This window comes from Agelaius tricolor, unplaced genomic scaffold (assembly GCF_023055355.1).
Source record: "Agelaius tricolor isolate 1412-34295 unplaced genomic scaffold, bAgeTri1.0.p SCAF_6, whole genome shotgun sequence".
Taxonomy (NCBI): Eukaryota; Metazoa; Chordata; class Aves; order Passeriformes; family Icteridae; genus Agelaius; species Agelaius tricolor.
In genome coordinates, this window is record NW_027269266.1 from 44,169,795 (window position 1) to 44,195,599 (window position 25,805).

The 25,805-nt window shown below is 37.8% G+C and overlaps 1 protein-coding gene across 1 annotated transcript in view; it reads left to right on the top strand.

Moving 5' to 3' along the window:
- Nucleotides 1-25,805, top strand: part of LARS2 (leucyl-tRNA synthetase 2, mitochondrial) — an 82,759-nt gene that overhangs the window by 52,664 nt on the left and 4,290 nt on the right. The window contains exons 14-20 of the mRNA XM_071429621.1: nucleotides 2,380-2,517; nucleotides 10,501-10,604; nucleotides 11,772-11,954; nucleotides 14,489-14,658; nucleotides 15,645-15,722; nucleotides 17,714-17,825; nucleotides 24,223-24,350. Coding sequence (XP_071285722.1) covers nucleotides 2,380-2,517; nucleotides 10,501-10,604; nucleotides 11,772-11,954; nucleotides 14,489-14,658; nucleotides 15,645-15,722; nucleotides 17,714-17,825; nucleotides 24,223-24,350 — 913 coding nt within the window. The remainder of the gene's footprint in view (nucleotides 1-2,379; nucleotides 2,518-10,500; nucleotides 10,605-11,771; nucleotides 11,955-14,488; nucleotides 14,659-15,644; nucleotides 15,723-17,713; nucleotides 17,826-24,222; nucleotides 24,351-25,805) is intronic.

The window sequence follows — 25,805 nt, forward strand, 5'->3', positions numbered from 1 at the left end:
CCTTAGCAGCAATTGGCATCTCCCAGCCAGCTCCCCAGTTTATCCACTGGGCATGACAGTCCATGGTATGGAATATCCCTTTGGCCAGTGTGGGTCAGCCTTCCTGGCTGTGCTTCCTCCCAGCTTCTTTGTACATGTGCTCTCTGGCAGAGCAGGAGACCAAGAAGTGCTTGGCTTACAGTACACACTGCTCAGCAACAACCAGAACATCTGTGTGTTATCAACATTATTCTCATACTGAATGCAAAGCACAGCACTGTACCAGTTATTCAGAAGAAAAAGAACTCTATCACAGCTAAAACCAGGACAATATCTGGAGCTGGTCTAAAAATGTGGTATCTGATTGCTCCTGTGTCAGGAGATCTAGAAGAGCAGGATGTGTAAGCACAACTGTGTAAGCACAAGAACTACAGGGCAAGGAGCAGAAATTTGCATGAGTGGGAATTATGGGGCAGGGCTCAGAGAAAATGTTCAGCTGAGGAGCTGAAGTTCCTTAGTGGGTTGTGCTATCAGGAATGACAGCCTGCCATGACTCTGAGAGTGGTAAATTGCATGGAGTGTACCTTCCCTGGCAATGCACTGAGTAGTTCAGTGTGTGGACAGGCAGTGCTGTTCCCCTGGTAAGAAGAGGAATAGTCCAGTTTAATATGCAGCTGCCAAGCCTGGAACTTCCCTTCTCTCCTTTTAAATTCTGGTGACTCTTGCCATTTCTTTGTGTGCAGACCTCAAGTGAAGAGGCATCACAGCAATGTCCTGCTGTGTCAGCACTTCCACTGCATGCATTATTAATGAAATGAGATTTTTCATGTGCTATGGACTAGTGCCTGCAGCATGGAGAGTGTGGGAAGACAGATGTAGTTATTAAGGTGTTTTTCTGCTTCATAGTGTGGCTGTAGTAGCACTGCTTGATAGCACTTTTTTTTCCCAAAGAGGAATTAGTGCAACATCCCTACTATGTAGTCTGAGGAGGACAGGAAGAATGACATTTTAAAACATTGATACCACATGATGGGCTGTTTGGGCATGTGTTTATTTATTGTGCAGAGCAGTGTCTGGAAGCATACTGCATATACTCAGTGACTTAGTATTGCTGGGCCAATTTGTTTTTTTTGTATTGGCAGCACTAGTTTGGTTAATCTAGAGGAAAATCTTCTGTGAACTCTTTTATTTCATGCCAGTTGTAATTATTTTCTAGTGATAGCATGAATATATTACTGCTATTACTGAGTTAGGCAGATTGCTTCCTCTCCATTACAGTTGAAGTATTTTTTGTGTGTGGGCAAGAGGGACTTCTCCAGAAGTTGAAGAATAAATAGTCAGATGCAACATCCAACTGTCAAAGTAACAGCTTAGTGTAGTCTAATCTGTTTTACACTGAAATGAGAACATTTATATGGACTTGTGCACTAAATTGCTGCCTGCATTTGATTTATTTAGTTAGTTCTTTTAACTAAGCTATGCATATGTATACCCTTCATTTCCATAAACCATATTTCACTGGTCTACCGTTCAGGAGAATAACTCTGTTGATTCTGGAACCCTATGAACAAGTTGGGTTTGATTTGTTCCACCAAAGACATGAATCCCAGATCCATTATTTGCTTCTGAGCTCATCTGTGAGGAAGGAAGTGTTGCTGTAACAAAAATTACAGATGGAATAATCAGACAGACAGACAAAACAAATAAATTTGTTGGAGCGGGGGATTGAAGCCTACATTAGAGCAACACTTCTGTACAAATTTTATTTTGTGGGCCCACTACAGGAGACGTGGAAATATGTAATGAGGCAGTAAGCAATGCTGGGAGACCATTCAGGTGACCTCCAGCAATATGTAAATATGCTGTAAATGGCAAATTTATTGTCATTTCATCGAGCATCCTTCACTTGGAGTGCTGTGACCCATCACTCTACAGAGGGTTCTGCAGCCTTAAACTGCACCATTGCCCCCTAACGGCAGCAATGCAAACCGTCAATTAAAAAAACTGGTTTTAAGTGGTCATGTCTTTTGTCTTTCATTCTAATATATTTGTGTATAAAGCTTGAGAAATACTAAAAAATTTAAAGCCAGCCACAGGGTATTTACAAAAAAATCATTTAAAGAGCAGTCAAGCGTTTTCATTGCTTTCTCAGGTAATTGCTTGCCTGAAAAATAGGAAACTAATCCTTCTGTGGATCTACATCTCAGCAGAAACTAAATTTTTGTCTATAATAAGCATTTTACTTCTTAAAAAAAAAAAACATTTGATAGTAAAATGAAAGTTTTATTACATGTGTATTGCTCTCAGTAAACAGTGTTGTCCAGTTAAGGATGATGAGCTACTTTAGTGCTGATCTTTCTTTTCAACACTGGATTTTTTCCTACAATTGTGTTTTTTCAGGCCCTTTAATAGTGACTTAGCAGACTACTGGATGCCTGTGGATTTGTACATTGGAGGAAAGGAGCATGCAGTTATGCACTTATTTTATGCAAGGTTCTTCAGCCATTTTTGCCATGATCTAAAGATGACTAAACACAAGTAAGCCTTATTTATTTCTGTTAAAATCTTTCATATTTCATTTGACTCATAAGAGTATTAGTGGACATTGATGTGATGGTGGAACATTACATTGACTAAGCCTCAATTTTCCTGCCTTGTCAGTACTTGGTTTCTCACAGTGAGTTGCACTTCCTGTATATGTTCATACAAAGGTTTTTATTGCATGAGTATTAACTGGCTCAGAGCAAGTGATAAAGTGCTGCTGTAGATTTCCAGCCTGCAAAAGCATGCACAAACGAGTAACTTCAGGCATTCTGTGTAGTGCTATTATTTCAAATTAGGTAACTTCCTACCAGTAATAGCATTAATTTCAGTGGAAGCATGCATATGTAAAAACAAAGCACTCTTGTAAGTCACTGTATAATTAGAGCTGAGCAGTACAAAACACTTCTTGATAGGCAAAAGCAATATATTTATCTCATGCCAATTTATTTTTTATTTAATTAATTTTATATAATTACTTTTAATTATTCTTGTTGATGCTGCTGCTATAGCCTAATTCACTGTTCTGTGTTTTGGTTAGAGGTAAAGTTTGATGGAAGAAAGTGAGTCATCTGTTGTTCTGTTCTTTGTCCTCTTAGATAGATTCTGAGCTTGACATCCCCATTTCCACTGAAATTCAGCTCTTTTGTACCCTAAAATGCCATCATCAGCTTGGAGAGTACTAGTGGCAGAACAATGAAACTCTGGCCCATGCTCTGTTCTGTTCTCCCATCAGCAGAGATGATGGAATAGATTGAGTCAAAGTGAGTGGCCCCATGAGAAGAACTGCTCAGTGATTTCTCAGCTGCAACTCATATAAATAAATTCATTCTTCCAAGTGTCCCTTCTAAAATCTTGACATTAAAGAGGAGTCTAAATATATATGTCACTGAACTCACTCAAATACTGTAGTTTTGCTACAAAACTAGAATTGAAGTAGTTGTGAGCCAGAAAAAGATGGACAAGTTACTGCAGCTAGCAGAATGTTTCCCCAAGGTATTTCCTAATTTTGATGAAAATAGGTGATGTGTTTTCATAACTCGTTCTTGGCTGGGCAATAGTGTGTAGTGAAAGCTGTGTTTGAAATATTGGATGTAGATGATTTGTGTACCTGTTTCACTCTGTTGTCTGCAGCCTGTGTAGCTGCAGCAGGAAGGCTGTTTCTTCTCTCTCAGAGTGGACCTTTCAAAGCAGACCCTTCCTCTCAGAGGTGCTGTGCCTTCAAGCAGAAAATTTTAAAGCTTTCCCTTGCAAGCAGTTTTAGGCTTATTAATTCTACAAAAGATTTTACAATCGTAATCCATCAGCCATCTAGTGGAGCTGTAACACACAGCAGCAAAATGTTCTTTGGCTAGTCAAATTCTTCAACCTTCCAAAATTACATTAACCACATTAGTGGCTGAAGTATTGTCAATATAAAGTGAGATTACAGGGCAGGGGAGTTTTTCTTGCAAAGTAAGTGATTTGCTTTGGTGTGCTAGAAAAAAAGGCATGGAAACAGGCCAGCTGGACTAAAACTGGACCTCCTGTGTGACCTTAAGAAGACCAAAATAAGTGCAAGGAAAGTGAAAGTAAGGATGGGCTACCCCTGGGGGAATGTAGAAGCCTTTACTGGATAGGCAGTGTGGATTATGGAAAGGTCATAGCTCATCGGATACTGAAACTGGTGAAGAATATGAAGATAGTAAGAAGAGCTTCTGGACATACATTGAAAAGAACAGCAAGGAAGACATTGGCCTGATGGAAAATCCAAGGTCTGGGCTTAGTAGGAAAGTTTGAAGGCAAGAGATGCTGCCCATTGTAGAGTGGGATTGAGTTAGGGCTCACTTAAGTAAACCAGACACATACAAGTTTCAGGCATGGGACAAGGCGACTGGAGCGGCCACCATGGATTTACCAAGAAGAAATTATGCCCAACTTAATCTGCTTTCCTTCTGTGGTGAGATGATTCCATCTATGGATGAGGAGGGAGCTGTGCATATCTTTTACCATGACTTCAACAGAACATCTGGGGCTGTGCCATCTGTGTGGGGAGGATTACAGCAGAGAAGGGCTTAGGGGTCCTGATGAACAGCAACTTGGATGTGGGTCAACAGCTGGCATGACAGTATACTCCACTAGCAAAACCATGCCCAGCTTTGGCTATCTCTGCTCATCATTCAGGAACAACTGGAACACTGTGTCTAGTTTTGAGGCACTCACCCCAGTGGGAGGTACACTGTCAGACTAAAGAGGGTCTAGAGGAGGAGCACCACCATAGTCAGGGTTGGAGCATATGACATAACAAGAAGAGGCTAAAAGAGTTGAGTGTGTTCCCCATGGAGAGGAGAAGGCCAAGGAGGGAATGTAATTGCTATCTACTGCTACCTAAAGGAGGTTTATAGAGAAGATTGAGCCAGACCCTTCTCAGAGATGTATGGAGAAAGGAAAGGAGTAGCAGTCACAGATTGCAGCAAGGTTCAGCTGGACAGAAGGAGTACAGTTTTGGCAGGGAAGGTGATGAGACTGAAACCATTTGACTTGAGACATTGTGGCATCTCCATCATTGCATATTTTCAAAATGCAGCTGGACAGGGCCCTGAACAACCTGAAGTTAGGTCTGATATGAGAAAAGAGTTGCACCAAATGAATTTCAAAGGTCCCTTCCAATCTGCGTTATTCTAAGGACGCTGGGATTCTGTAGCTGCATTACATTGGAATGTGTTTTGTTCACACTCTTGGTGTGACAGAGCAGTAGCACAAAAGCTGTGTAGTGTAGCCTGGTCTAAATGTGGTAGATTGCAGAAGAAAACTCGACCTTCAGTGAAGAAAACTCCTTAAGAAGCACTGACTACATCTAGTGACAATGGCAGAAGAAAATAGAAGTTGCTTTCTGTAGAAGGAGTTTGCAAGACTGTGGAGAATTCCTTTGGGATGGTATACAATGTCAGGAGCTGTTGAAGGTGTGAAGATGTGTTACAGCATTCCCCCGAGGGCTGGGTGTATGAACTGCTTGGGCATGTGCTTAGATGTGTGCTCAGACAGCAAGATGACTCTAACAAATTCATCATCGTGCACAAAATTGTTCACTTGCTTTAGCTCTATGCAAGGTAAACCATTAGGTGCTTTGAAGCCATGAAGTCAAATTAGGATTTTGGTCTAATATGGAAATCATAACTCCTTTATAAATACTACCATGTATTTTAAGTGTTTTAGTGTTAATCAGAAGCCACTTTTGCTCAGTCTTCTGTTTGAACTGCTCAAGGACTGGTCTGAAAGATCTGAAAAGTATAATTAGAAACAACAGGCTTACTGTTAGGAAGCTCAAAGTCATGATGTCAAAACCCACAGCTCTGAGGGAAAACACTAAAATGTTAAAAAACACTGCCCTCTTGTGCATTTTCAATCTCTCTCTAGTAGCTTAGGTCTTTTTCACTGATTAAATAAATAAAATTGTTATATCTCAGTTTACAAGAGCTGCCACCGTTTAAAGTGTCATCTAGCATCCTTAAACATTTTTATGATTCCTGCTTATCTGAAGTAGTTTTTCTTTGATATGTTTTCTTGATGGAAATTTTCATTGTTTAGCTCGTATCCTGTCATGTTCAAATCCATTGAAATGCTTCTGTGTAGCCTTTAATTATGTATAGTCTTTAATGGCTATTTATATAGTAATGTGGTTGAAAACAGAAATTAAAATTCCTGTAGTTTGGATTTTCAAAGCAATCTTTCCAAATATGGGGTAATGACTATTACAGAAATGTTACAGGCAACATGTATGAAATAGGCATTTACAGACACACATACCTTCATTGAAAATGCAGTGTTTGTAGACATTTAGAGTTAGAATTTAGAATTGTAAAGGTGTCAGTATAGCTTAAATATCCCCTAAAGATGAGGCATGGTCTTTTATTTTTTAATGCATTGGACTGGAGACGGTGGGAAAGAAATGCTGCTCAATTTCTCAGTAATGACAAGGCAGAATAAGTGGTACCCTCTGGGTATTCATACATGTGATATCAGATTAAGCCCAAATTGATGTCAATTTGTTCTAGCAGTCTGGTCTGTAAAATGCATTGGTTCTATAAATAATTCACAAGGCAGCAAGCCCTCCCAGCTGTGACCACTGCTGGGAGAGGGGCCAGGTAGGCAGCTGGGGCCAGAAAACTCCTCCTCTGTTCCAGCTTAATCCACCATGGCAGGCGTGTGCTGTCACTCTCTGTTGCACCTGCTCATCTGTGCAAGTACAAGTTACACAGAATTTGGTTCTGTCCTAAACTTCAGTAATCACTTCTGTCTGATGAATAATTGGAAATGGAATCTAGCACATTCTCCCTAAAGAGTTATAAAGCAATAAAAAATTTTATTGTTGGGGTTAAGTCAGCAGATTTGACTCTGATAGAGGGCAAATCTGCAGAGTAAGAAGGCACTATTTTTCACATAGCTGAGTTACAGAATAAAAGATCTGTGTGTGACAGAAATAGCTTATTCTGTGAAGGAACAATGCAGCAGCTTCTCTGCATTCATTTAGGACCTTATCTCTAGTGCTGATTTTAAGCAAAAGCTCTCAGTTATTAACTGTATGGAATCTTGAACATTCAATATTGTTTTATCTTTTTTTTTTTTTTTTTTTTTGCCTAAAATTATCGGTTTCCACATCCTTCATCACCTCCACAAGGTTTTACAGCTGTATCTAGCAGCAGGTTTCACAGCCCCCTGAACTCAGCCAATAGTGACTGATCTAATCTTGTCTTCACTCCAGGGCACAGCACTCAGGCTCTCTCATCCTGTCTAAAGGTGCAGGGTGCAAATACATGCAGCGAGCTCCTTTGCTAGGGCTATCCTTTCTCCTAAATTCACTATTTTATCACTGTTGCAGGCTCCACAGAGTTCTTCCAGCCAGGTCATTTGTACTAGGATTGAAAGTCCTGATGGTCACCCTGCACAGAACAAAGCAAAGTGCATGAGAACATGGCCCTGAGCAGGAATTCTTGATCTGTCTGTCGTGCTTGCCTTACCATCCATTGCATGGTCCTACATAGAGAGATGGGTCTCTCATAGAGATGAACCTGTGTATAAACATTAGAGAAAGGAAAAGATGGGTTACAGACTTCATGGCTAGCACAGCTGATCCTTCTCAGAGGTGTCAGGCACACTTTGCAGGTGGAATGTACAACATGATCAAAAGCCTCAGTGCAGATACTCCAGCATGAGCACAAACAAACTTCACAGGCAGGTGAAAGCCTGTCCCATTCCATTATATCTACGGTCTGAAACATGAACAAGCATTCAGAGGAACTCCAGACTCCTCTTCTGTGCCAGAAATGTCACTGTGTCTCAAAGTGGCTTAATTTCATTATTCTTGGTGTTTTGGATCAGGAGGTATTTATGATGCCATGACCATGCAGTATTGAGGTCAGAATTGCATCACCCCTGCTGTGCTGCAGCCCCTTGGCAGTTCCCTTAGCCAAGAAGTGCATCCCTGCCTTTGAAGGGGCTTGTTTGAGGCGTGCAGTTCTATTAACACGAATTCAAGTGTAACTCTGCATGTGAACATGAGAGGGAGCCACCACAACACTGCCAAAATCACTAAACACAATTTGGTTTAGAGCCCCGTGTTTAGCAGATGGGCTCTGGCTTTCTCCTTTTGGGCATGTCTCCATATTCCTGCGGTTTCCCACTAGGGACACATGGTTGGGGTTTTTTTCCCCATACTTGGTAATGTATTTTGTATTGCATTTTTGTAGCTTCTGTCAGCATAAACAAAAATAAGAAATGCTTGTTCCTGCATTCAGTTTTTAGTAACTTGGCGTATGATCTGAACTAACTCTTTGTCATTAAAAATAAGTGTTCCTTGAAAAATCACTTCCAGTGGAGAGCCCTATCTGATTTGGATGATCTGGCTACCTCATTAGCTTTACTTTGGATAGCAGGAAGTGTAGCTATTTTAATAACTGTTTGAGATCTTAAACAGACTGAAGTACTGAATGATAGGGCGGGAATTTTTTTTTTCTTGTGGTGTTATGTCTCTAGATTGTAGAGACAGAAGAAATGTATCATAAACTGTTTTATCCTGGAGCATTTTCCCACCATTGTTGTTGATAGGGTTACAAAGTTTTTGTTCCCAATTTTTACCTTCTACTTCACTTGGATAATTTATAATAATTTTTTGTCATTTTAGATTATTTTTGCATCCTATATTTGAAATAGTTTTTCAAAGATTTTTCATCAGCCTCTGAAGTATCATCTAAAAAATATTTATAGAGATGCTTGAGTTGCTCTTAGCTAACATTGTTGCTAAAACGAGGTGGCGTGGCAGAGACTCACACTTCTTTGTGACTGAGTGATACATCAATATTTGCCAGTACTTGCACAATATTTATAAGTATACAAAATATGCTAGGAAGGAAGCTCATGTTCAAACTTGAGCATGTTTAAGATAAAATATGAAGCCTGTCACTTTCTCTCCCAGTTTATAGTTTTGTTTTCAAATATCTTCTTACTTCAGAGTCATCAGAAGTGTTTAAGGACTAGTACTTGGAATATCCCTGCTTTAATATGATAGAAACCTGCCTAATTGTTCTATAATTTAATAATACTTTAATTGTTTTATTAAATTACTTCATTTTAAATTGTGAGATAAATTTTCATGTAATTTATATTTCTTAATAATTTAAAATATTATATTAACTCCTCTCCTTAATGGTGAATCATGGTTTGGATTATGACTTTTTTGTACACGTGAAATAAAATGTGGAAATCTGGTTTTACTACTGCTTTTTTAGATGGGTATACTCTGGCTTTTTAAAAGTTAATAGAAATAATGCATCATTTTACATAAGTTGTTTTGTACATATTTGAGGTTTCATTAGGCAAAAAGTGTAGAAAATTCAGATTGTTTAATGTTGCACACACATGTCAGCATCAGGAGGTACGAGTCAGTATTAACCAGCACTGATGATCATGTCCTCCAAAATAATGGTCACTGATGTCCCTGTGTTGGAGGGTCCCATGAGAAGGCTTCCAGACTATGTGCTTTCTGGGACTGGCTCCATACCTCCTTCCCTGGCCCCTGCTGTTCTTAAAGCTGTGTTAGAACTGCCTTACTTTCCTGTTCTACTGAGTGGGAGCCAAAAGCTTTTACAGATTCATTTTCTTGCCTTTTTTTTCCAGTGAAAACAGTGACAGAACTGTGACTGAATGCATTAGAAATGCAAGATCATTAAAGGAGGGGGCCACAATAGTGTGTCAACCAGAGCAGTGTTTACTTGGAGTTTATTTCTTGCTGAGTGCACTACTGCCTTTCAAGGCTCTTTTTAGCCGTGTCTTATACTCATTTCATGGGAGTTTACTCTCACTGATACAAATTTTGCTAGAAAAGTAAGGTGCTAAAAAATTGATGCACTGAGATATGAACTTTTCAGCATTGCTCTTTTTCTAGTACACTTTTTCATACAGCCAGGCCTTCCTGCCTAGTTCTGCAAAGGGCCAAGGCGTGTGGGTGCTTATGTTAGAGAAACATCTTTCTGTTCTTTCTATCTGTTTATAGAAAGAAATGTGCAACAGCATTTTGATTTGTTCAAAATCCTGTGCTCCTCAGAGAGAAGCTAGAACTAAATATTTGTAAGACAGTGAGGCCAGGTACTTGAACGCTTTCACGCAAGAGATTTAGCTTGAAGTTAGGGAAGTTGTACTGTTGTACAAGAAACTTCTGTGTGTTATCCATATGCTAATTTGAAAAGTGATGTTAGAATAACTTAGTACTAAATTAGGGTACAAGAATGTGAGCAGACTGCAAATAAATACTTAGACTTGCCAGCCACCATTAATCAATGCACAAAGTACTCTTTCTAAGGTGACAACTATTTATGTATAGTCAACTTGAAATTCTTTTTTCGTTGAAAAATTGTGCCTGATTGGCTCAACACCTGAGGCTTATCATAAAGTATGCTTTTGACAGCTCTTTTCAACAGAGAAATTTCTTTTTCCTTCCATCCTTAGGGAACCTTTCCATAAGCTCTTGGTTCAAGGTCTTATCAAGAATCAGACATTCAGACTAACAACAACAGGCCAGTGTTTGAAGAGAGAGGAGGTTGATCTCACTGGTAAGAGAAACTGCATGGGAAAATCAGCATAGATGCATCCCTAAAGCCAGGGACTGCTTCAGTGCTGGGAAAATTTGGAAGAGAAAATGAATCTAATATTTAAACTGGAGAGCAACTTCTGTGAGTTTTGGATTTACACATACTGCTGAGTACACAGAGATCCTACTAATACAGCAACTTTTAATTGCATCCAAACATAGAAATAGTGCTGTGGTATTATTTTGGCTCCAGTGTAGTCCAAAAGATCAAAAGTCAGTTTTGTCAAGACAGTGCTCAGCAGCCTGCTGAATGGAGCCAGTTAGGCCCAGCATACAGACAACCTACAAAAACATTACAGCAAAACTAACACAGGTGCAGGTATATTCAGTAGATATTAGGAATGTAAAACCTTTAGGAAACAGTGCTCATTCTCAAGTTCTTTGCAGAGCCTTCATTGCATAAGCTGGACCAGTCATTGCTATGGCACCTGTAGCAACAAAAATGGTTTGGTCATATTTGCCTGACTTAAGTCTTCCTCTCATACATCCTTGTTTTCACTGGATACAAACCCTGTAAGACAGTTAAAAATCAACCCACCAATCCACCCTCTTAAGTTTTGCCACTCTCTGCTACCCTATTTTCTTCTAGAAAAGATTGGGGATTTTTCACAGAGGGTTTTACTCAGTTGCACTTTTTTTTAATGTGAATGCCCCACTCTGTCCCTAAATTCATGCAAGAGAAAACACACTCTTTTCAGGATAACTTACTGCAATTGGAACCTATTACTCTGGTATTTGCAAAAGCTAAGTGCAGGTCAGAATTGTATCAAATCAGTACACCTATCTACAAAGTTTTAAATGTCATGGTTATAAAAAAGTTTAAATATCAGGAGCTGTCAAGGCAGCACTTAGGATGCATGCCAGATACAGCTTCCAAGTGGTAGGAGACTTTTTATCATGATGTGATAGAAGCTTTAGGATATTACTGGTGTTCAAAACATTAACACAAGAAAAATTTGGGAGGGAAAAGAGTGTTTGGAATGGGTGGTATTCTTCTTTAAGCTGTTTTGGAAAAAAAAAACCCCAAAACGCTAGCAACAGTTTCTTCTCATGCTTAGGGAACAAAATTAATTGCTGTTACAAGTGAGCAAAATTTGTTTCAGTGGTTTTTTTATGTCTTAATATTTAGGAAGTGAACCAGTCCACCTAAAAACCGGTGAGAAGCTCCAAGTTGCTTGGGAAAAAATGAGCAAATCTAAGTACAATGGAATAGACCCTGAGGAAATAGTGAAGGAGTATGGCATCGACACCCTGCGCCTTTACATCCTGTTTGCTGCTCCTCCAGAACAAGACATTTTGTGGGATGCTAAAAGTAAGTCAGATTGTTTTCTGTAGTTTGTTTTCTTGTGGGTTTGTTTCTTTTTTCTCAAATAGTATATTTTAAACACAAAATTAATACAGTTCTTCATGCCCAAGTTTTGGAAAAGATGAATCAAAAAAGTATCATAAACAGGTTTTATTGTTCGTTTCTTTTAAAGGAGAGAGAGTCACAAAGCTGTCACTGGGGCAAACTTACAAGATTATTACAAGCAGCTTACCTCTTATAAGCTAAAAGCACATAAGAAAACTACTTCTTATGTTTTATTTTCTTCTGAAAACTTGGACCTCATTATCTTTTTTTTAGTTAGCAATAATTGATTAACTGAAAATTATTTTTCTTTATAATCTGTTGGTTTTTTTCTAATCATATCAGATCAGAGATGCAACTATACAATATTTTGCTATTTCTGTTTATTAACGCACATGCAATGGCTTTTGTAAGCTGGACTATGAAATAGTTCTCAGAAAGAATCTCATTAGAAGATAATCAGAGTTCCTAGTAATTAATATTTCTAGATACGACATTTTTATGAGCTTACTTCTTGAATAAATTAAGAATTACCCTCCTGTGCATTTATTTACTCCTGTCATGCAATTCCTCATACTGAAAGGTCTTAATTTCTTTTATCTACTGTGGTTCATACATTTTAATGTAGTCTTATATATTCATTTACATTTCACCTTCCTGTTGCATAAGGCTTAATAAAACACTCCATTCCTGGTTTCAAAAAGTGTAGTTCTTCATTCTTTCACATGTTAAGTTCTTGCCACTTAGTTCAGCCTGCACTAAACTTTTTTTCAGTTGTGTCTGTCATGCTTTATATTCATTTATGTTCCTTTATATATTGTTGCACTATTGTATGTACTGGAGGAGTGGGCTTTGTGAGTTCTCAGCTGGCTTTCTGGCACCACCTAATCACAACAGTAGAGAGCTAGGCATTTGAAAAGGTCTCTTAAAAAAATTAGTTGCTTAGAATCAAGCCTTAACAGCTGCATCCCAAACACTACACAGGTACACAATTCCCTCTGAGGCAGCTAATTTGGTGCTGCACAAACTTTTTGCTGTATTTTCTGATCTTGAAAATGGAATAATTGAATTACTGTGAGGATAGTGTGTACCAAATCTTAGTTGCAAAGTATATGAGAGCTTGGTGATTAAACATTTTTGTAAGAAAGCTATGATAGTTATATATAGTTAATATATAGTTATAATGCTAGCAAAAATGTATTTAGTCATTCAAGCCAACCTGTTTACCACTTGAGAAGTACAAAGGAAAATTTTGGCATCATCTCATCTTAAAAATATTGGAAAATGTGAACAAAAGGAAATTTTAGCTGCCTAAAGATATTTCCTGGGGAGAAGAAAACAGAAAGTTAGGTCAAACGCATCTCTTAGATATCTCTACGCTTTGTTCTGAATTTATTGTGGTAACAACATTATGATAACAACATTATGAATGTTTAAATTAAAGAAATTAAGCAGTTTGTGTTGGGTTTGACCTTGGGCTGGATGTCAGGTGCCCACCAAGCTGCTCTGTCACTCCTTGCTTTTCAGTTGGATAGGGGGAGAAAAGTACAACAAAAGGCTCATGGGTTGAGGTAAGGGCAAGGAGATCACTCAGCATTTGCCATCAAGGACAAAACAGACTCGACTGAGAAATTAATTTAATGTAATGCTAGTTAAAATGAGAGTAATGAGAAGTAAAACCAAATTTACACCTTCCCTTTATCCCTCCCTTTTTCCTGGGCTCAAATGGCTCTGTCAGACATGGAGGAAGCTCCTAGAAGCTTCCCAGAGAAGTCATCCTTGTAGCATCTCCCTACCAAAACTTTACCATGCAAAACCATCACAGGAAATTTTTTCATTCAGAGAATGTTAAATAGTGGTTCTCAGTTGTCGTGATCCTTCTCTCCTCTGGATGGGATAGCCTTTGCATGATTGCCCTTCAGACTAAATTCCTTGTCCTCTCAGTGGTGGACATCAACACAGGGCTCATGTCATTCTTTCCTGTGGTGTGAGTATGGTGAGCTTGTACTCATTAGCACAATAGCATCTCTAGCAACAAAAGTACACATACTTGCTAAAATCAAATCTGAAAAGAAACTTCTCAATTTGAAAATATATGTGTATGCATACTTGTGTATATGTTTGTATTCTGCCATGAATTCAAAAAATTAGAGCATATACAACTCCTTTGTGGAGTCATTAAAACAGATGAGCATTCTAGCATTGACATAATATTGGGTTATTTTACAGATTTTAGTAAATATTCTATGCTGTACTCTTGCTATATATATATCTGTTTTAAAGTCATTGCAGAAAAATACTTACTGATTTTTTTTTCCATTAAAGCAACTCAGCATTATTTGTAAAGACATTTTTAATTGCATTGATGTCTTTCATTTAAAATAGAGAGTTTCTTAAAAAAATGCTTATCTCCAATGTTCTGTTCCTGCTTTTCTTTCAAGTTTTGAATTCTTTACTTGTAACTGACATTTGATTCTGAAATCTTTCATTAATCTCAGCTGATGCCATGCCCGGCGTTCAGAGATGGCAGATGCGCCTCTGGGCACTTGTAACCAAACTTATTGAAGCAAGGACTTCAGGAACCATGCCCAACCCTGAGCTTCTGAATAAGAAAGAGAAGGCTGAAGCCAGAAAGATCTGGGAGCAGAAGAATCTGGTGATTTCTGAGGTTAAAAGAAACACTTACATAGTTTCTAAATTACTAAATAAGTTGCTTCTTACGCTAAAACCATATGTTTGACTTACAGAGCCAAAAGCTTTTTCCCCAGATGAGTAGCTATTTTTTTTAAGTTAATTATTGTCTATGTAAATAATTTTGTCTACCTACAAATTTTGTGGGGCAGAACTTATTTAAAGGATGTATGCCTCATTTAAGGAATGAAATGTTATGACATCAAAATTTTATCAATCTGGGATTCAAGTAACTCCAAGTAATATAACCGTAGGTGAGTTCTGTAGGTTACCCTAACAAAAGCTTTGGTCTGTTTGCTTCATATCTCATTATCATGCCTGCTGTTTCATATAGAATGAAAAAAGCCACTAGTGAATATATATTAGCATAGCCTTGGAAAAAATACTGAAGTGGTTGTTCATCTCTTGTTATGTGTTGTCTCCTGCTGTGATTGGTATCAATTCAGTTATCCAAGACTCAGAAGGAAACATAAATACCTGCAAAATTATCTTCAAGCAATTTCTGTGGATAAAAACTTTTGCCAGTTTAAACCGTGCTGTGAGGGATATTCCAGATCATTTAACAGACTTTATAATTCTAATATTGTAATCTATGAACAAGTTTTCACCAGTATAAATGGATTTATAAGAGAGAAGGCCTCTTGAAGGGGCAAAGGGAATATATTTTATTAAAGGAAATAAAGGGTGACTAATGCACATTTTTCATTGATTGAAACATTTTAAATCCTGAAACAGAAGGGAAGCTAATCAGTGGAATTTCTATATGATTGTTATTTTCCCCTCCACACCTGTGATTGCACATATGATGTTTTTGCATACCAAAGTGATTTTCGTATAAGAGGTAAGATGCACATATTTCACAAATTGAAATTGATTACCAGTAATTTTTTTCTATTTAAAAACCCAGTATGCTGAGTTTGAAAATTTTAAGTAATTAATGACAGACCTTTTCTTCTAATATAGGTAACCGAGTACTTCACAAAGGATCATTTGTTCAATGCAGCTATTTCCCGATTGATGAGCCTCACAAATGTACTCCATGTAAGTATGTGATATTAATGAAGGTATTTTTCTCTCAGACACTGCTCCTGTCAGTCTTTCTACCATGCAGGAACTGCCTGATCTATAGGTTTAGCTTTCTGTAAGTCATTAACTTCATAACCAGTATTACTGAGTTAAGAGCCTTGTTGAGTTACCCTCAGTTCAAAAGCATGTTCTGGTATCACTGTAACCCTGTAATATAAACAGTTTTGCAGGAGGAGCTTGATGGTATTAGATCAGATTAGACCAGATTCTGATGTTTATGTCTGCATCCTGTAATTTGAAGAGGATACATTTTGTTTAGTTCTATTCTTTGTCTCTTGATTTTAGCCAAGTTACATAGGTAGCTAGGTATAGTAGTACATTATAGAATTACCAAACATTCTGATTTTAAAACGGTTATTCTTTGCAAGGAAAATCACACACAGTCAGTCCTCAAAGACAGCTTACACTGCTGAACTTAAGTTTTAAGATTTTTAATTTAGATTATGTTGTTTATCAGCCAGTGGTGATAGATGAAATATAATAAACTATTATCATTATTTTTTTTACTACTCTTAGATCTGGTTGAGCAATCCTTCAGGCATATAATGGTAACCTGATATAGACCAGAAATTAAATATAATTTTGAAAGCTTTAGCTTCTTTATTGAAATACCATTTTATACATTATGGATTCCAAGGTGCTTGTTAGCAAAATCAAGGAACTTAACAAAAAGTTAAGTACATTGTGCACAGGTACTGTACTGAAACAACTTAAGTCTGGCATCCTGTATGGTGTTGGGAAGGTAACACACAGTTCTTTATCTCTAACTCAATGACTCATAGGCATTTGGGGCTAATGGTTGGTGGAATTAATGTTAAAAAAGATAAAATTCAGGGTCCTACAGACAGCCAGACACTTGAACACTGATGTATTTCTTGAGCAAAGAAGACAGTGCAGTATCTTCAAAGAATAAGTTTCCACATAGCATGCTGACACTTCCTCTTTTGCTCCCAGTTAAAAGGAGGAAGTGGAGAGGTGGGCAAGGTAGTGGTGGGTAGTAGTTGCTAAAACTTACTCAAATATAGTTTGCACTATAAGTGATAAGATGCCCTCTGACAACATTTGCGGTCAAGCAAATCACTGGTTTTGGACAATTTTCTAGTTGATGAGAATGGGTTTTCATCACATCAAATAATTCTTGTAAGTTGACATGTATTGACATTTTTTGTGCTGTTTCATTAGAGAGATAGATTACAAAATAAATGCATCAGCTGAATTTGCCATGCAGTGTAATCTCTTAGGCAAAGAAATAGTTCATCTGATTACTTTTAGTGCTGTATCTTTTAAGTTTTCTCTAAGTTAAGTTAAATGGGGAAATGAAGTTCAAATTTTGTCAGTCAAGTCAGCTTTTGCCAGAAATTGAACATTTTCTATACTAAAGAAGCCAAACACCACTAAAATAATGAGAACATAAAACTGTAAAAGACTTAGCTGGGCCTTTCATTCCCAAAGCTTCCTTCAGCTCTAAAACCTCACTTTGTCACTAAATTCAGCTTTACTGAAGGCACTCTATGATCCTGTAGAATGAAACCTTGTCCCAACAGAATCTATGTTGCATTCAGCACTGTTGGCTGTTATATACAAGTGTTTCACCTCTTCTCAGATAGCTCTGGTTTTGCCTAAGATTGCACTTCTAGAAAAGGCAGCACTAAAAATGATTTTGTGGGCCACTCTTGTCCCCATGAGTGTGTGTTCAGAGTTCGGTGCTAGAGCAGATCCCCAAGTGTCTTCATCAACCTCTTCAGGATCAGCTTCTAAGTGTTAGAGAGAGTTGTGATTTTAATTCTCCCTTTTCATGAGTTTCCAATTTATTGTGAAATTGCACTCTCCTTAGCATTGACATTGATTTTAAGTTTTATTACTGCATTTTCTTCTTAATTAAACTACTTTCCTCCCCACCTCAGAATGTTAATAGTTTGTTTCTTTTTCCTTGCTTTTTCACTCAGCAAGCTCCTCGGCCTCTTGTTCTCCACAGCACAGAATTTGAAGATGCTTTGGCTTCCCTCTGCATTATGGTTGCACCTATGGCTCCCCACATTGCATCAGAGATGTGGAAAGGTATTTATAAACTTCATACAGGTATTCTAGGGAAAAGGACAAGAAATTTGCAAAAATGTCTGTAACTCAGCACATGTGTGTCACTTACCTCTGAATTCTTTATCTAGCTTGTCACCTTCTGTCGCAACTGTTAAACAAACTTGAACTTTGTGTCATTCCCACATCTCTCCTTTCTGCCTTTGGTTTCTTTTTCCTTGCATACAGAGGTGGATTTCTTGAAACTAGGTGGAGAAAGGGAGCTAGAAGAATAATTCAAGACAGGACTTGCATGAGGAATTCATATGTCAGCTGCTAACTGCTCCTGAATATGGATGGCATTATTAAGAGCTGAACACCCAGGGCAGAAACAGCTCTTTTTTAAATAACTGTGTCAGAGCCTTTGGACTACAAATATTTTCCTTCAGGAATTCAGGCAAAGCAAACCATATCAGAGGTCTGGATAGTAAAAAGACTAAAGGAATGTTCAATAAAAATCCTATCCTTTTAGGATGCTCCAGAGACTGATAGACACTGTGCTGTAAATTAACCTGCCATGGAGAATGGGAATTATAGACAGGGTATCTTTTCTAAGACCTGTCACAGTTGTAGAGGTCTGAATACCAAATGGGCTAAGTTGCATGGTGTTGATACAGTTAAAGCCTGTGAAATAAGGGATGTGCATGCCAGAGTTTAGCAACTGATGGTAAGGTTTATTGGGAAAAGTCCCAAGATGCATGTGGGAAGATAGGAATATATTCTGCATTGTGGCTGGCCACAAACTGCTGTGTGGTTTTGGACCTAATGTTAGCTTTTGGATGCTGTTTTAATGGTTTTCTTTTCAATGGTCGTCCCAAAAGCCATTGTGCATTCAAGTGTTTGCAGAGCAGTGCTACTAAACTGATGGTATTTCAGTGCTAGCCATGGCCTGCAACATTAATTGCCAAGGAAAGACTGCTCTTCTTCAAAGCAGTAACAAAGAAGCAGAGCCTGTGGAAACAACAAGATATGGTAGGGAGAGTGGGTTGGGTTTTTTGCATGTATTTTCATTTCAAGTGATTTAAAAATGTCTTACTAGGAGTTTAAGTCTAGAATAAAGAGTGGCATCAGACATGATCCATCTGGTCATATACTATGAATGATGTGCCATCTAATTAAAATAATACTAAATAAAATCAATTAGCATGACTTTTCTACAGTGGTTGAGATGGAGACAGAAGAGATTCAGGATCATTACTTATACATACAGTGCCTTCTAAACTTGGAATTATAATACATGTTAGGAAATTCAGAATTACCAGCTATGGTTGATAAAATGACAAAGAGCACTAGGGTATCTTAATTAACAACTTGTCAAACACAAAGCTTAATCCTGTAGTGTTTTGAATGCTAGACAAGGAAGTCTTTTCTTGCGACTAAAATCACTGGAGAATGAAAATGATAAGCATTTTCTGTGTCTCCCTCTGATGTAAGAATCAAAAGGAAGCATATAAAAATTGGAAGTGTATTGTCCTCAGCCTCTGTCTGCATTTAAAGATAAAATTTTACTTGTGTGGTCCAAAGACATGTGCACTGTAATTCAGTGCAGCAATCATTAAAAACCATAGTGTGTTGATTACTGCCTGAAGAATTTTATTACTAAATTTGAAAATGACAGTATCTTTTAGCATGGTAATCATTGCATTATACTGAAGTTATTAAACAATTTTATCAGGAGAATGTGCATACATTTAACTGCTGCATTGTGGTAAGACTACTGTATTATTTTGAAATAGCCAGCATCTATCAGTTCTGTCTTGGGATTGAGATTTCATATTAAAAATTCCCCAGGTTTTGAATTGCACTCTGGTTCCACCAAGTCCTGCTGCTGTTCTAATGTAACCAATTTCTCAAACTTTGTTGTGTATAAGCGATGATGCTTTACTATTTTAAATAATTTCAATATGAAAATTAAGGTTTCTAAATACTCTGTTTAGTTTTCTCTGTGTTTAGTTCTTCATACTCAGAGAGAATAAATCTCTTCTTTTGTACCTTGTCTTTGCATCTAAGTGTCAGGATAATGCTGCTTCCTCTTTTGTGACTTGGTCAGGAAAAGGAGTTTGTATATTGTTAGTTCTATAAATTGCACCTATAGCAGTGGACCCCAGTCTTTGATGGAAGCTGCTTGAACGCTGTTCTGTAAGTGCCTCACCTTTCAGCAGCTGAACAGCAACAATCCATGATACTTTGTGTGTGAAGAAGTTCTTCTCCCCCCTCAGAGGATGAGCAGTTTTTGGTGTTGTGGTGTGTCAGCCTGCTGGTGTTAATTGTGCAGAGAATGCGCTGGTTTATCGCTCAATAACATAAAAAGCAGCCGTAGCCCCTCAGTGTGGGAAGAGTTCATCCGGCTGATATCTTGGCAGTTTATGAACACTAACAGGATGAGGAAATCTGTTTCCTTCCTGAAACCTTGTATCTAAGGAATATACAGACACCATTTGAGACTTTTTTTTAAGTTTGTTTGTAGTAGTACAGTGTTTTGCTGTTCAGACAAGGATATGAAACTGCTTATTGTGACTTGCTAAATTTTTATTAGAGATGGCTCATGAAAGATATGTACACCTTTGATAAACACATCTTAGGAAATGCTGAAATTAAACATAATTTTTTGAATTTTTAATGGTATCATTGTCTTAGCAATATTTTAGCTGTCACTACAATAGCTCTGTTGCAAGAATTTGTCTGAATTCAGCCCTTGCTCAAAAAGGGCTAAAAAGAATGGAGTTGAGTAAAAGCTAATTGATGTTGCAGGTTTTAATTGAAAATCTGAATGTAGAAATCCCTCTTCACAAATCCAATAAGAAACATGATTCGGAGATTAAAATTTTTTTTCTCCAAGAGTAATAGCATAAGAGGAAGCAGAGAAAGTCTTATAAATGGAGGAAGACAGATTGTTTTAAGAAAGTTAAAAGTGTTTGTGTGGAGTTTGCTGGATTGCAAGCACATCCTAGAGTTAGCTTACAGTAACCCAGGCTTTTCACATCCTAGTTCTGTACTACTATACCAGTGGTATAATACAGCTTTTCTCAGAGCTGTCTAGAAACAGCTGTTGCCATTTCTTTGAGATAGCAGATTGTTTCACATATTACTGACAGACATATTCGTCCTGAGCTGCAGAAAGAAATTTCGGATATGTAACTTGCCCAAATCTGTCAAATAGGGAGATTCATTAAGTAGTAAAGAGAATATCAAGAACAAAGTAACATGGCAACAATGCCAGAAAGAGGTTTCACAGGCAAGTAGATACTCACCCAAAATGTCTCTCCACTTGCCCTTACACACTCCTGATTGGAGCTTTTTAATTAAATTAGCAGTATTTGGGTATTCACCCTCAGAGTCATCTTGTACTTCCCCCTCTGACCTTCTTACATTTTCTGTTCAAAAATCCCTAGTCCTAAACTCTGATACTGCCATTGTTTCAGATGCTTTCATTTGCTTCCTTTTATCACCCATTAAGACTTCCATCTTCATTTCCTTCTCTGCTTTAACCTCTCCAGGGCTTGTCACAAGCCAGCTCTTTCTCAATTTACTTCATAATCACAACTTTTCCTCTGGCCTGCATAATTTTATGTCTAAGTAACTGCACAATTGCTGGAATTTTACAGATATTTTCTTCCAGTGCTTTTTTTCTGTAAGACTAGAGTTACCTTTCTGTTTCAACACCTTGCTGATACACAATTGCTCCCACATCTTCCTTTTTAAATCTCTTTAAAATGAGAATCTGCTCTGCCCTTTCAAATAGCACCTTAGGGGAAGTATTATGCTTATGAAATACTCCTGTAATGCGAGTAAAACGTTGCCCTGAGCTGAAAAGTTGTTAGACTGGTCCTGTCCCCTCTTTCTCTCAACTTGCTAATTTACAGTACTATAGTACGTGTTTAACTTGGTGTTTTAAAATGGGTTCCAATGCTGTGAGTTACTGGTTAGGGAAGCCTTGCTCTAATATTTGCTTGCTAGTCAGTAGAAGTCCATTGAAGCAGATCCAATAGCAAGATTAGGACTTCAGACTAAACACAAGTATTGTCTTTGATCTGTCCTGTACAGATGGATACATATAAGTAAAAAGCTTACAATAAGTAAAAAATTTACTGTTATCTTTCTGTCGTGCATCTGCAAGAGAATCTATAGCTGTAAAAGCAAAATACATCAAAAAATATTATGCAAAATGCACACCACTTCATAAAATGCACTTCACTAGGCGCTTTCCTGTACAGTAAGACAACAAAAAATGTTTTTCATGTTTTCACAATCAAAGTTTCAGAAATGGTCCATTTTTAATTCATCAATCACCATTCTGGATCAGGGTGATGAAGTTTCTGGTTTAGCGTGTTGAATTTTGAAAATACAAACCAAGTCATTATGTTTTCTGTGTTCTACAGCTTACAGAATGTGAATTAAGGCAGGAAGCCAAACAGGCAACATAACTAAAACCTTCATTTTGGTTTCCTGTCAAACTGTTTTCTCAAACTAGTTCTGTTGACTTTTCTACTCTCTTTTTCTATGGATGAGCTCATAGCTCATTTTGTAGCAAGAAAATGAACCAAAAGATTGACACTGAGATTACTCACACTTTGCTTCAGAATAAATTTTAATTATTTTTTTATTGGTCAGTTTATTAGGACTGACAGCCTCCACAGGAATTAAAAGGGACCATGGCTTTGCTTTTCATATATCAGAAAGTAGGTTTTAAATAGTCTGAAGAATTCTCTTCAACAGTAAAATAAGGAATGGCCAGCGTGCATGCTTCTGCCACAAGACATGTGATCAGTTGGAAAGAAGTTAAGTCATCTGGATGTTCAAAAGCCAAAAAGGAAAGAATCTAACAGCTGTTTTCTTTACAGTCAATGTGATAATGAATCATCAATGTGAAGATTTTTTTTTCTGCTTGAGTTCCTGTCTTTTGCTCTCTCAGTTTCTGAGCTACTGCTGCAAAAGAAAAAAAAATACACAAAATGAGTGCCACTGGACTGTTTTAATAAATTATTTACCTAACAAATAGTTGTTGTCATTAGGAAATGTGCATGTTCTTGCTTGCCATTAGAAATAGCTGCCATCAGCGCTCCCCACTGTCCCTGTCTGAGTCACTCAGCAAATAGCACAGCTGTGTGTCATTTTACCAAAGGATTTTGTCTGAAAAAGCACTGACAAAAATGTGGTGGATTTTTCTGGAGGAAGCTGCTTGCTCTTTATGTCCCTGTTTGCTGTTACTCACCGTATCAGTCTAAACAACCCAGCAAGCTGAACTGATGTATGCACTGTGCATGGGTTGGGTGGATGTCTGTGGCTGCTGTCCTGCTGTTTTGAACAGCCTCAGTGCCTCAGTCTCACCAGTGAGTCTTGTGTGGATGGGTTTTCTTTATGCTTTTGATGGAGTTTCCCTAAACCAGAAGAAATTTCACATACAGAAGAGATTTCATATTGCAGTCCTAAATGAAGCATGTGCTTATAAAAAGTTTTAGTCTGCGTTCTTATTCATATGCAGAGAATGCTTTTCATTTAAAAATCTCCTGGCTTTGTGAGAATCGCAAGAGTCATCATCATCAATATTGATTATATTTGACAGCATCTTATTAAACGAAATCTTTGTATTTTGTCATATAGCTGCAGTAAACAGCAACATAAATCCCACTCAGGCACTTCTATTCAGTTACAGAATGCAGCTTCAGAATGGCTTGCATCCTATTCTCCTATTACTTAAACAAATCAGGATTAATTATCTTGAGAAGACCAGTTTAATAAAAGGAGATCACTTATCACCGTTTCAGAAATTTTTAAAAGTAAAATCGAAGGAGAAAATGTTTCAGAATGTAAAAATCATAAGGAGAGCAAGCACTGCAAGGCATTCCTTTGTATCACCTTTAATTTGTGAGAAAATATACTTCACAAAATAGAGAAAATCTTGCAAGTAGCTTGACTTGCAAATTTAGAAACTACCCAGCATATTAGAAGTGGTAAAATAAAGCATAATCATTTATCATTCTCAGTTGTTAGTAAAATTCTAGTCAAACTGGTGGCATTACTGAAAATAAATGCAGTATTATGGCTGACTTCTAGAAGCAGAGGTCAGCTTGTGTTGCAGGATTGCAATTTAAAGTAATAAGCAGCAGTCTTCTGTGCTCTTGGCAAAGTTATAGAGTGTTAATTTAAATTTAAAGTGTGCCCACATTGTTAATATCCTTACTCATGGTATAAAACAAATACTTCAAAGATGTAAATCTTTCTGTTTATAATGTGTTGTATGCTAATCTAAACAATGTTATTTCCTCCTATGGCACTTGCTTTTAAAGTCAGCTTTATCCTGATCTAATTTGTCAAACAAATTCCAGAGACCAAATGTTCTGGTTACCATACAGATGAATGTTTTAATGTTTTCATTTTCCAGGTTTGGCACATGTGCAGAATAAACTTTGTACTCATCATCACTGGGATGTTGATGTTCTGCATCAGTCCTGGCCCAAAGTAGACCCAGACTACCTTCAGCCATCAGATGTTGTGGAGATGTCTGTACTGGTAAGAGCATTTTGATTTATTTTCAGTAGTGGCCAAGTAATGTGTTATGAGCCCAGAGGATGATGGAATTTCTTCTCTTGTGGAAGTCAGTTCCCATAGTAAATGGCCCAGTGAAAGTTCAAAATAAAAGCTGCTATTACAGTTGTGCTGACTAATTAAAATGGTTTCCTAAACAAAATGATATAGTGAGTCTGGAGGAGAGATGCCCTAAGTATAAAGCTTTCAGAGTGACTGCATGTTAGTACCTGTGGAAATTTGACCAATGAACAGCCATGGGCAAGGATGATACAGTCGAAACTAGGATCACTAGGCCCAGATTTTTTGCCTGACAGTGCATTTATTAACTCAGCCCTGTATACAAATGTATAATGAGGTGATATTTCTTGTGCTGCCAGTAGTGCTATGGCTCCCTAACAGACCAATCATAAGCTTGGTTAAGTTGTGATTTTTGCCAAATTATGTTTCCCATCTGCCTTGGCCTGAATTTCTGGCACATGTCAGGAGAGTCCATTTGCGGGAATGGGGTTAAGAAAACCAGCTATCTTTGGAAATGTTATAAATTCCAGTTTCTCTTTGGAAACCTCTTTGTGGCCCAGGGAAGGAGCTGGCTGTTCAGTGGAAGGGTGCACATGTAGCTACCTTCAGTTAACCTCCAGTTCTCCAGCATGTGTATGGTGTAGTTTACTGCCTTCTTTCCTATGGCTCCAGTTAACTAGCACGTGTTCAGGATGCTCCCAGGCACCATAAAGCTTGGTCATTAGACAGGGCACAGAGGGAATGGATGCCTGGAGCCAAAGGTGTGGGATCCCTGAGCAGGGACTCAGCTCTTCCACTGGCTGACTCCTGCTCCACCTGCCTTCAAGTTCCTCATAGTCAGGCACTGTGATAGTCAGTAATTAACATAGCTGCACACTACCAGATCTGAGGTCTCCTGCCTTTTTCACTATTCCCCAAAGGATAATCTTTAATGCTAACATTCTAAAGGTTAATGTTCTAAATTAAATGTAACGCTTCAACTTAAACACTTTCTGTGTTTCTGGACATTCAATGAAAATGAAACCTATAGAAGAAATGTCATTAGGTCATGTTAAAGTGTATGTTCTGTGTGTGTAGAAGAAACAGAAGCAATGTGTTTTAGTTGTATTTTTTCTGTTCACCCCTTTGGGGGAGGGAGCAAAGCAGTTGGGTTGTTTTTGTTGAGCTGAGTTTTTTCAGGAGGGAAGAGATTGGTTGAATTTAGGGGAAGCCATTTTGCTGTAGATTTCCTTAATCGAAGTATCTTTGCAAATAATTTCATATCTTGCCCGATCTCTGAGTCAGTTTATTTGAACAGAATGAGAAATAATGTTAAAGCACTAGTTTTTCCAACATTAAACATACACACTTAAGAAAGACCAAGGAGTATGTCTTTTTGAAGGAAATTTTCAAATGTCATCTTTCCAAACCAAGAAGGAC